A 13,033-nucleotide genomic window follows, 5' to 3' on the forward strand; every position below is an offset into this window, starting at 1 on the left:
GTTAGGAATTTGTGCAGGTTTTTGATAGTTTGCAGATAACCAAGAAGATCCATGTGTACTGATAATTAATGACACTTTACAAGAACATTATGTAACTCAGATAAATTTACCCTTAGCCTAAATATTTAAATAAATTAGAGTTTAATCAAATATGTAATCAAGAAAGGTAAATAACATAACATTAAATATTAGGAGAATAAAGATGGCCATTAATTAACATTAACGCTGTTCAACTTTTGGTACTTTTCATTTAATGAGTAAAGAGCTGCTGAAAATAAAAGGAGTCATTAAGCACAGAAACTGTGAGAGTCAGTAAAGGGAGGAAAAAGATCCGAGAACAGCAGACAGTTTTGAATAATATAAAGATTGCTTTTCCAAAATTCTTGGAGGAATTGTGTTCACGCTCAGTTTGTCGCTGGATTCTGATTTTTTGTTTTTTTGTTTTGTTTGTTTGTTTAGTTTTGTTTGAAGAGGATTTGGTGAGTTTAAACGTTTTTATTTTCTCCGTGTCAATTAGCTTTGTCATTTCCTTGTTTCTGCTAAATGTGTAGTGGAATTCACCTCCAACTGATCTAAGTGAGAAGCACGTTGTCTTCCGTTGTGTGTTTCGTGAGTTTTCTGTGTGTAAAGTGAATGTATTTGGATGTATGCAGCGGGCATTACCAAAGCTAACGTTAGTGTCCTTAGTTAAGCTGCTGCTGAATGTCACCGCCATTACAGGGTGTTGAAACTGAATTTACAACTGACCTGTATTTGTGTGCAAGGTGATGTAAACTAAAATATTTGATGTTGCAGGCCAGATTGTTGTTGTTGTTGTTGTTGTTGTTGTTGTTGTTTTAATTTATTTTTTTCTTTCTGAATTGGTAATGTAATTTGATGTATTACTGTGAACTACTAATTCACTGGTTAAAATACTGGTTATTTAACAGAGAAAAGTGAACTAAACTCCTAAATAGGCCTAACTGTGATTAAATAGAGAATCTAAAATGAAGTCAACTTAAGAGATAGGAGCAACTAAACTAAAATGTAAAGGAACCCAGGTTGAGAAAAATAGTTTAACTCAAATAGGGTGAAACAAACTTTAGAAAAGAAGCAAACTGAAGTGAACCAGACAAGAGGGAAATTGTCACTAGGTTAGAAGGTTATTTTCAATTGTTTTAAAGAGATTTGTGTTTACATTTCATGTGTGTGTCCTGTGAGTTTTGGTACCAACTTTTGTACGTAGTTCTATTGTTCTACATGAATAAGCCGGCAAGTTTACATCTTCTGTGGTCTTTTACTTTAAAATTCCTGGTCATTAACTGCTCCTCCGAACCTGGTCCGAGCTATCTGCTATTAGCTGCAGGTGTTACAATTACATTGCTTTTGAATTAAAAACAAATGTCCAAGTAGTCTTTAAACTTACTTTTGTGAGTTACGGAGATTTTAAATTCAAGCACTCGGTTGGAATCATGCTGTTGAACACATTAATTGATCCACTAATTTATTAAAGTGATGTATCATCACTATATTCCAGGTGAAAGTGGATTAGTTTTCAGTTTCATGTCATTTAAATTGGTTGAAGTTTTTTGCCTTCTCTAAAATGCAAAATATCTTTTGTTGAAATGTTTTCACAAACAGAGAAAAATGTGGTAACGATCAGAAATAAAGACTTCCAGTGTGTCTTTATATCTTTTAGAAGGAAGATTCTGTTTTATATTATTACAACAATTTCAATGCTACAAAAAAATGTTGTCTCTGTGAACTAGTTTAAAATCATTAGTGGTCTGAGGGCTCCTCCTCTGGTGGCTTCATGTTATAAGTGTTCAGACACTGAGAGGTTTTTGTTCAGGTCTGCTGATGGTTTGTGTTACTGTGGATCTCTGGCACAGTAATACACAGCAGCGTCTTCAGGCTGCATATTCTGTCCATTTAGAGTCACTATGTTGCTGGAGGTGTCTAAATCGATACTGAACTTGTTCTTCAGTGAATACATGCATGTAAATCAGCTCGGCTTCATGTCATATTTTCATTTCATCACACCCTCTACTTCTGCAACATTTAGAAAATAACCTTCCACTTACCATGATGAAATAACTGTCAGCTGTGCTGTTACTGGCAACTATTAATGTCTAAATATATTGTATTACATTATTATCATAGTTTAATTATAAATATGGATACATGGTTAGCCATACTTCCACTGTGCTTATATTTTCTGATTTTATTTAAAACAAGGTGAAGTTTTTCCTGTAGAGAATTAATTAACTGTAAACATCTCCTACATCAGATTCATAATCACCTTTGGTTCACACATTATTTGTAATTGAAGCGTATTTCTATTATTTAATTTCCCTACTTTACTTTGTTTATGTTATGCTCGTATTTTTATGCTATACTTCTTTTAGAAATATTGCATTTTAATTTGTAGTAAATATGTTTTGTTATAGATTTATTTAAAAGGATTGCTGTAATAATATATTGACAAATTATCTTCTTTTTTTTATCATGTTTTGTAATGAGTTCATTATTTAGTGGTAATATTTCATGGGAACAGTAAATATCTATCCATCTATCTATACGATCGTTAATGCGCTAAAATACACTAAAATCGAAGCAACATTTAAAACAAAGACAAATAACAAAATCCATTGAAACACTGTCAGAGAACAAGAGACGAAGCAGAACAGCTGTGGCCGTTCAAACGGTCAAATTTATAAGCTAATTTTACAATTAGAATTTCACACAAACGTCAAATATAATAAAATCATGATGGGATAGCATTTTATATTCAATAGTTCAAAAGTCAATTTCACTGTAACATCATTATGTTCTGTAAAACCCGTTTTCATGTTTTTCAGTCACTTCGTATTTTGATTTAATGTACGTGTAACCCAGGTAATGTTCAGTAGCCCAATTTCCAGACGTTCCCTAAACGTCTCACCGAGCGAGCTGGTGGTCTGAACGTCCTGGCTGTTGGGAAGTGAATTCATTATGGTCATTGTTAAAGTTGTTCAGCATCCACCGCTGTCGGATCAATTGCAGCCATAAAGCTAACGTGAGCGCAACGTTACCGCTGCTGACCTCGCGAGAGTAAAGCGCATAAGAGTGTGTGATGAAGTTACTGTGTATGTTGTAAAAGTATGTTGAATGCCAAATGTGTTGTTTGAAATGAAGAAAAACTGAGATCATTTAGTCCCATGTGTTTTAAAGTTGTGAAAGTTTTGTGTAAATCTAATGTGATGCAAGTGGAAGAAAAGAGAAAACTCTGACGATATGATAATATAATATATTACAGAGTGGGAGGTAATGTGTATCACATTTAAACACACTGGGAGTAATAGATGTGACTACTAGATGTGTGTATAAAAGCAATCCACTCCAGTCCTTTACCAGGAGCCTGTCTGATCCAGTTCCAACGTTCATCACTGAAGCTAAATCCAGTAGTCGTGCAGGTGAGTATGTGAGAGTCTCCAGGTCTTTTAACAGCTGCTCCGGACTCTGTTATAGTCTGACCTTCAGCACCTCTCCAAACTAACACAGCAACCACCAAGAGTGCTAGCTGTCTGTAAGCCATGTTGACAACATGATGAGTGTTACCTAGGAGTCGCCTTTAAATATCATGGAAACTGAATCCCTGTGAGAATTTGTTTACAGTCGGCTCCTCCTTTATTCTGTTTTCAAAGTCAAATTTAAAGGTATGGCCACAGTGTAACAGAAAAAAGAAATCATAAATAATCTGACAGCCAGAAAACACTGGTTTAAAACATTTACACTTTGATGACTACAGAGATCTGGTAGGAAATATAACGTAATTATATCTTCAAAAAGACTTCACCGAAAGATGTAGAACATTTGCTCGAATAAAGTTATACTTACTGTCACGTATTAAATTTGATAAGGACGTTTTAAAATCCCGAAATTGAAAATATATTGTATTTTAATTGCAAAATAATTATTTTTTTTTTATAATTATTTAGTTATTTTAACTGAACCACCAGTGGAATCAAAGCAAGCTAATTCAACAAATGAGTTTGGTACATCTGTTTGAAGGCTGATATTAATTTTAAGACATTTGAAGGTTTCAGTATAAAATTACATTTCAAGCCACAGAGTAGAGAAACTTGGAGCCCCAAGAGGAAATTAAGTGCTTAGAAACTGAAACCTGTGTGAATACATGCAAAATGGTAATTGCTGTAGTTGACTCAAAAATGTCTGCTGGCTTCTTGGCCAAAATAATCGATGTCAACTTGCTCTCCACATTTAAAAAAGGAAACCTGCCCAACAGTTAGTTAAAAGCAGCAGTTCTTAGTGCATCATGTGAACTGTGTCCACTCTTCTCTGTCATCCTCTCTGCAGTCAAATCAGTGGAATTTATTAAATCTTGCATGAATTCTTCGTCACTGGGACCAAATTAAAGGACTCATTTTTGGTAAAGTCGAGGAAATAATGTCAATAATTCAATGATCTATGTCAGATGTTTAGATATGACACGTTAACAACAGACATTCATTTGAATGAGTTAATATTCTGTACATTTTTTTGGCATCAAGACTGTTTCTCTATAAAGGCATTTGCAACAGTTTTAATAATCTATTGTATTAATCTGATCATAAACAAGCATTTAAAACAGATTTATTGTCATTTCCAAATGCCAATCAATAGTTAGAATTTATTTTGGATTGTAAATATTTCACCTTTTGAATCATGTTTTCCAGACAAACTCTGTGAATAACATGTTTCAGCTTGTTCTCTTTTCAAAATAACTTAATTTAAAGTATAATTTGTATTTATGATTATGACATTTGCAATTTAATATTAAATGATGTGTCTGATGAAACTTGATGACTGTGAGTGATGTAACATTACAAAACAAACACTAAAATTTACAGTTAAATATATTTATATCTATTGGATATATCAAAGTGGTTTCACATGTGGTGAGAAAACTGTCACTGAGATAACTGTTATTTTATTATCTGTGGAGGTTTTTGTGCAGCTGCTTCACTGTCTTCAGTCACTGTGCTGTCTCGAGCACAGAAGTAAACTGCAGAATCTTCAGCAGTCAGGCTCTTGACTTCGAGGTACTGAGTGCTGCTGGCCTCCTCTTCAGTCATGATGAAACGACTTTGAAAAGAACTGGCATAGCTAGCAGAGTTTGAACCTGTATTCATCCACCTAATCCACTGCAGAGCTTCCCCTGGCCTCTGTCGTATCCAGCTAATGTCGTACTCTGTCATCTCAAACCCAGATATGATACATGACATCTTCACCGACTCTCCAGGTCTCTTCACCTCAGAGGGAGTCTGGTCCAGTTTGATCTCACTCCAAACGCCTGTAAGCAAAGAAATCATGAATATCATCCTTCAAAATAAATGAAAAGAGGTAAAGCAGAATAGATTTTCTTACCATGAATAGTGACTACAAATAATAAACTCCAGACAACTGTGTTCTCCATTCTGCAACAAACACTGGAGATCAGTGGAGTTTCAAAATATGTATTAAACTTTCTCCTGAACTGCCCATGAATTGTGAGAGAGTGGCTGACGTGTGTGTTTATAAGAGAGGAAGAGTTTGCATAGACCTCCCTCTACAGGTTTAAATAGAGAACATGTTCCACAGATACATTTCAGTAAGTGGAGTATTTTCACAAGAGCGGAGGACAATGTCAAATATTTGTAGATAACTCATTTTTGGACTGATGAAGTAGAGGAACAAATCATATCATTTGTTCTAAAATGGCAATCTGAACTTGATGGGTATCTGTTGAGTTTACAGATTTGTTTCAACATTTATCCACGTTTTGAAAAAGAAAGTTCTTATTATTTTGAACTAACAAACACTTTTTGCTTGTTAGATATTAATTAGAATCCCATACTATTGAAAACAACCTTTCCACCCTTCAAGATGTTTGCAATACACAAAACAAATAATTTAATGCTAAATAAAAGATGTGTGCGTACCAGTGATGTAGCCTGCAGAAGAAGTCAAAAGACTTGTACACTATGTTGACATAATGGATAGAATACGATAATCAAAAACTTTCTCCTCCACTGATTAAAATACAGAAACGTTTATTTTCATCAAATCATCACTACTGTATTAATGATCTCATTTATTGTGAGTATGGTTCCATTGCAGTAGTTCTTTGTACAAGTATGTTCTTGGTTTCAGTCCCTGTAAAGCTAACCTGCCCTCAATAATAATTAGACAGATGCTTCACTTCCTTATAAGTAACCTTTATTTGCATATTCAATGAATTTCATTTAAATAAGTGCAAGGTTTTAAAATGGTTTAGTGACCACACTTTGCAGAAAAAAATAGTTTTTTGTTTTGACAGATCTTATATTGACTTTAATGTGACCATGACGGTGAACTTAACATTTTACAGCACTAATATCTTCAAATTATTTGTCTATTTATTTGACTTTTCATCAAGTTAATTTAGGTTGATGTAGAAAAACAACATATGTTTTTAAAGTAAAGTTTTGACCAATGAGGGTCCAGTAAAGTTATAATGAAGGATTCTGATATCAGACAAATTATTTTTTTATGGATCTGTTTAATTATGAATTGTTCTTTATTCACTGTAAACGTCTGTTGTCAAAGCCTGACGTGCTTCACTGCTTCTCATCCAGAGATCAGGGTTGTTCAGTTTTTGTACAGCGTTGTCAGCCGGTGTGTCACTGTGGCTCTCGTGCACAGTAGTAAACTGCAGAGTCTCCTTGTTTTAAATTCTTCACTAGTAGATACACAGCATTTTGGGAAGTGTCCTTTGTGATGGAAAACTGGCCTTGGAGACTTTGGGCAAATATTGTGCCAGTTCCACTGTCGATGCGTCCGATCCATTCCAGTCCTTGCCCGGGTTTCTGACGAATCCAGTGCAACCAGGCTAGAGGAATTCCTTGTACTTTACAGGACAGAGTGACTGATTCTCCTGCTCTGCTGACCACTGGATCAGAGGAAGTGAGGGACTGACCCCGAGCAGCTGAAAGAAACACAGAGTTTAGATGAAAAGGGACATCCGAAGCTCCTTTTCTTTCCTCCGCTGGACACAGACTTCACTCACCTACAACGAGAGCCAAGAGGAAGACACTCTGTATGAGTTTCATGGTTGTAGCTTGGCTGAGACTGCAACTGTACAGGCTGATATGAAGATATATATATAGTCAGCAGGCATAATGGGTGGGGATTCTGCATCAGTGTCTGGATTTGCCTATTTATGAGTCAGAGATTTTAGACATGCAGTTTAGAAAGGAAACAGACATAAAGACTGAGACACCAACAATAAAGATGTTGAGTGTTTCTCATTTTCTAAGTATGATTACCTTTAACGTTTGCGTTGGCTAGAAAGAGGGAGTAGACAAAGTGTAGAGAATAGCTTAACATCATATGTTGTATAGCACAAGTTTTTACACTTTCATTTAATAAGTGAGCAATCAATTAATCGATCAGTAATGTTATATGACAGGATTAACGTTAGAACAAAGACCAGTGGGAGCCCAGCGAGTGACTGCTTGACTGATTAGTGTTTTACTTTTCATTCAGAGTTCACCACAACATCTCACAAGCACATGAATAAACAGCCGCTCCCTTTACCCCCTTTATCCCTCTAGCTGTTTATCCAGAAATGTATTTGCGATGGTGCGAATTTACAACTACATCAACGCACGAAGCTGCAATCACTGCTGATTTAGCAGCTCAACGTTTCTGTGTTTTGTGGGAAAGTAAATGGTGTTTGTTAGGTGAGAAAAGTTTGGACAATTGTTACCTCCGGTGTACATTGCTGGCATGAGTGTAAATGTTGAAATCAGTCTTGGCTTTGAGTGTCAGTCAGTTAAGATCAGTGGGATTACAGAATATGAGTGTTTCCTAAACACTGACTGCCCTCTACTATTCCAAAAATTAAAAAGTGATTCCAGCACCAGGATTGTTCTACGTTTGTTGCTGTTATGTGAAGAAGTGTTGATAATAGCCAGAATTTGTTTTTCATTTATGTGTTCATTGCTTATTTTATTGGAAAGGATCCTTCTCAGGGCCAGTGTTTTCAATTCCATTAAAACCAACATCAACAAAGATAAAATTAAAATGTGTTTTTCCTCCACTCATCTGCAGATACAGCTGCTGTCTGTTATTGTCTCTGGAGATGGTAAACTGGCCTTGAATTGACAGAGTAGTATTTGCTGCTACGACTGCCAACCCACTCCGGTTCTTTCCCAGGAGTCTGTCTGATCCAGGCCACCGTGTAGCTGCTGAATGTGAATAGAGAGGCTGCACAAGTCAGTGTGTGGTTCTCCGGGCTTTTGAACCACTGATTCAGATTCTATCAGAGTCTGACAGTAAAATCCTGTCAAGACAAAAAAAAAAAAAAGAAAACAGTCATGTGCAATAATGTAGTAAGTATCTGACTTTTTTTTTATTTTTTATTTTTTTTACTTCATGATCAGTGAAACTATTCACCTGCTGTCATGTCCAGTCCATGCTGAACTTCACTCTCCTTTGTCATCTTCTCTGCAGTTAGATGAGTGCAGGTGAATTTGACTCCTAACAGAAGAGATAGTTTGAAAGAACTCATCCATCATTTTTGAACACTATGTGTTGAACAATTATAGGAGTTTTAGATTCCAGTCAAGTTAATGCAATTGATGAAACATTGACCAAGTAGACTGAGTACAGGGATTGGATTTTGTCACTTTGGTTGAAATTTGATTTCTGCTCGAAAGTTCTTCAAAATCACAATGTGCTTTAAAACCTCTTCCAAAAGTAGAAGCAAGAAAAAATGCTAACACAATAGAGAAATGATAATAAAGCACATTAAAGACTGCTAAAAAAAAATGTGTAGAAACTCTTAATCAATGAGTGTACAAAGTTTTCTGAAACAAAATTCTACCACTGCCAGGACAAAATAAAACTTTCCCAAATAAGTGCTGACATAATATTTTGTTAAATAACACATTCCTGGTTGAAGTGAACTTTACACGACAGATACTCAGAGTTAGGAAGTGATGATACAGTGAGTTATTACTGTTACTTTTAGTATTAATATTGGATTTAGTATTAGAGTTAGTTTTGAATACAAGATAAACTGTGCATCAGCTCAGTATCTGTAATGAGCATCTAGGTTTCTTGAATGTGATTTTTGATTACGTAAGATTTTCAAAATGTAGTCGTACAGCAAAGTACAGAAATATATATATTTAAAAAAAAGTATAGGTAAAACATTTTATTTGAATGTTTTATTAATGACACTCATTTCATAATTCAAAAAAACTCACTCAAAAACCTACAATCCAAAAATATGTCAACCAGTTCAGAGTTTTGTTTTTGTGTTTCATTTACAACCACATCATTTTTTTTTAGTACCATGTTTTGTAAATGCAGCTCTGAATTTGTAATATTTGACGTCAAAATTACAAATACATATTATGAAAACACACTCACTGAGACGACCATAACAATAAATGTAATACAGTGAAAACTGTAAGTTCCTTGAGGTGGTGGCTGAAAGAGGAAGTAGTTATTGTACAGCTCTTCTATTGCTGTCTCTCACTGTGTCTGTTCGGGCACAGTAATAAACTGCTGTGTCTTCAGTCTTCAGCCTGTTCATCTGTAGAAAGACTTTACTGCTGGAATCATCTCTGGAGATGGTGAATCTGCCCTGAACTGACTGGGAGTAATAGATGTAACTACTAGATGTGTATATAATAGCAATCCACTCCAGTCCTTTACCAGGAGCCTGTCTGATCCAGCTCCAAACGCTCCAACTGAAGCTAAATCCAGTAACCGTGCAGGTGAGTTTGTGAGAGTCTCCAGGTCTTTTAACAGCTGCTCCGGACTCTGTTATACTCCAACCTTCAGCACCTCTCCAAACTAACACAGCAACCACCAAGAGTGTTAGCTGTCTGTAAGCCATGTTGACAACATGATGAGTGTTACCCAGGAGTCGCCTTTAAATATCATGGAAACTGAATCCCTGTGAGAATTTGTTTACAGTCGGCTCCTCCTTTATTCTGCTTTCAAAGTCAAATTTAAAGGTATGGCCACAGTGTAACAGAAAAAAGAAATCATATAAATAATCTGACAGCCAGAAAACACTGGTTTAAAAACATTTACACTTTGATGACTACAGAGATCTGGTAGGAAATATAACGTAATTATATCTTCAAAAAGACTTCACCGAAAGATGTAGAACATTTGCTCGAATAAAGTTATATTTCCTGTCACGTATTAAATTTGATAAGGACGTTTTAAAATCCCGAAAGTGAAAATATATTGTATTTTAATTGCAAAATCATTTTTTTTTTTAAATAATCATTTAGCTTTTTTAACTGAACCACCAGTGGAATCAAAGCAAGCTAATTCAACAAATGAGTTTGGTACATCTGTTTGAAGGCTGAGATTAATTTTAAGACATTTGAAGGTTTCAGTATAAAATTACATTTCAAGCCACAGAGTAGAGAAACTTGGAGCCCCAAGAGCAAATTAAGTGCTTAGAAACTGAAACCTGTGTGAATACATGCAAAATGGTAATTGCTGTAGTTTACTCAAAAATGTCTGCTGGCTTCTTGGCCAAAATAATCAATGTCAACTTTCTCTCCACATTTAAAAAAGGAAACCTGCCCAACAGTTAGTTAAAAGCAGCAGTTCTTAGTGCATCATGTGAACTGTGTCCATTCTTCTCTGTCGTCCTCTCTGCAGTCAGATCAGTGGAATTTATTAAATTTTGCATGAATTCTTCGTCACTGGGACCAAATTAAAGGACTCATTTTAGGTAAAGTCGAGGAAATAATGTCAATGATTCAATTATCTATGTCAGATGTTTAGATATGACACGTTAACAACAGACATTCATTTGAATTAGTTAATATTCTGTAAAATATTTGTTGGCATCAAGACTGTTTCTCCCTGTGCAATTTTGGGCGTGATGGGCAGAATATAAAGGCATTTACAACCGTTTTAATCATCTATTGTATGAGTCTGATCATTATCAAGCATTTAAAACAGATTTATTGTCATTTCCAAATGCCAATCAATATTTAGAATTTATTTTGGATTGTAAACATTTTACATTTTGAATCATGTTTTCCAGACAAACTCTGTGAATAACATGTTTCAGCTTGTTCTCTTTTCAAAATAACTTAATTTAAAGTATAATTTGTATTTATGATTATGACATTTGCAATTTAATATTAAATGATGTGTCTGATGAAACTTGATGACTGTGAGTGATGTAACATTACAAAACAAACACTAAAATTTACAGTTAAATATATTTATATCTATTGGATATATCAACGTGGTTTCACATGTGGTGAGAAAACTGTCACTGAGATAACTGTTATTTTATTATCTGTGGAGGTTTTTGTGCAGCTGCTTCACTGTCTTCAGTCACTGTGCTGTCTCGAGCACAGAAGTAAACTGCAGAATCTTCAGCAGTCAGGCTCTTGACTTCGAGGTACTGAGTGCTGCTGGCCACATCTTCAGTCATGATGAAACGACTTTGAAAAGAACTGGCATAGCTAGCAGAGTTTGAACCTGTACTCATCCACCCAATCCACTGCAGAGCTTCCCCTGGCCTCTGTCGTATCCAGCTAATGTCGTAGCTTGTCATGGAATACCCAGATATGATACATGACATCTTCACCGACTCTCCAGGTCTCTTCACCTCAGAGGGAGTCTGGTCCAGTTTGATCTCACTCCAAACACCTGTAAGCAAAGAAATCATGAATATCATCCTTCAAAAGAAATGAAAAGAGGCAAAGCAGAATAGATTTTCTTACCATGAATAGTGACTACAAATAATAAACTCCAGACAACTGTGTTCTCCATTCTGCAACAAACACTGGAGATCAGTGGAGTTTCAAAATATGTATTAAACTGTCTCCTGAACTGCCCATGAATTGTGAGAGAGCGGCTGATGTGTATGTTTATAAGAGAGGAAGAGTTTGCATAGACCTCCCTCTACAGGTTTAAATAGAGAACATGTTCCACAGATACATTTCAGTAAGTGGAGTATTTTTACAAGAGTGGAGGACAATGTCAAATATTTATAGATAACTCATTTTTGGACTGATGAAGTAGAGGAACAAATCACATCATTTGTTCTAAAATGGAAATATGAACTTGATGGGTATCTGTTGAGTTTACAGATTTGTTTCAACATTTATCCATGTTTTGAAAAATAAAGTTCTTATTATTTTGAACTAACAAACGCTTTTTGCTTTGTTAGATATTAAGTAGAATCCCATACTATTGAAAACAACCTTTCCACCCTTCAAGGTATTGCAATACATAAAACAAATAATTTAATGCTAAATAAAAGATGTGTGCGTACCAGTGATGTAACCTGCAGAAGAAGTCAAAAGACTTGTACACTATGTTGACATAATGGATAGAATACGATAATCAGAAACTTTCTCCTCCACTGATTAAAATACAGAAACGTTTATTTTCATCAAATCATCACTACTGTATTAATGATCTCATTTATTGTGAGTGTGGTTCCATTGCAGTAGTTCTTTGTACAAGTATGTTCTTGGTTTCAGTCCCTGTAAAGCTAACCTGCCCTCAATAATAATTAGACAGATGCTTCACTTCCTTATAAGTAACCTTTATTTGCATATTCAATGAATTTCATTTAAATAAGTGCAAGGTTTTAAAATGGTTTAGTGACCACACTTTGCAGAAAAAAAATGTTTTTTGTTTTGACAGATCTTATATTGACTTTAAGGTGACCATGACGGTGAACTTAAAATTTTGCAGCACTAATATCTTCAATTTATTTGTCTATTTATATGACTTTTCATTAAGTTAATTTAGGTTGATGTAGAAAAACGAAATATGTTTTTAAAGTAAAGTTTTGACCAATGAGGGTCCAGCAAAGTTATAATGAAGGATTCTGATATCAGACAAATTATTTTTTTATGGATCTGTTTCATTATGAATTGTTCTTTATTCACTGTAAACCTCTGTTGTCAAAGCCTGACGTGCTTCACTGCTTCTCATCCAGAGATCAGGGTTGTTCAGTTTTTGTACAGAGTTGTCAGCTGGTGTG

The 13,033-nt window shown here is 35.1% G+C and overlaps 1 gene segment (V, D, J or C); it reads right to left on the bottom strand.

Moving 5' to 3' along the window:
- Positions 1-6,662: 6,662 nt before the first annotated feature.
- LOC138197769 (immunoglobulin heavy variable 1-46-like) lies at positions 6,663-7,091 on the bottom strand. The segment is given in 2 exon segments: positions 6,663-6,967; positions 7,049-7,091. Coding segments are annotated over 2 exon segments (348 nt in total).
- Between the last annotated feature and the right edge of the window lie 5,942 nt (positions 7,092-13,033).

Source organism: Embiotoca jacksoni, unplaced genomic scaffold (assembly GCF_022577435.1).
Source record: "Embiotoca jacksoni isolate LCO1_2020_lvr unplaced genomic scaffold, fEmbJac1.0.p SCAF_15, whole genome shotgun sequence".
Taxonomy (NCBI): Eukaryota; Metazoa; Chordata; class Actinopteri; family Embiotocidae; genus Embiotoca; species Embiotoca jacksoni.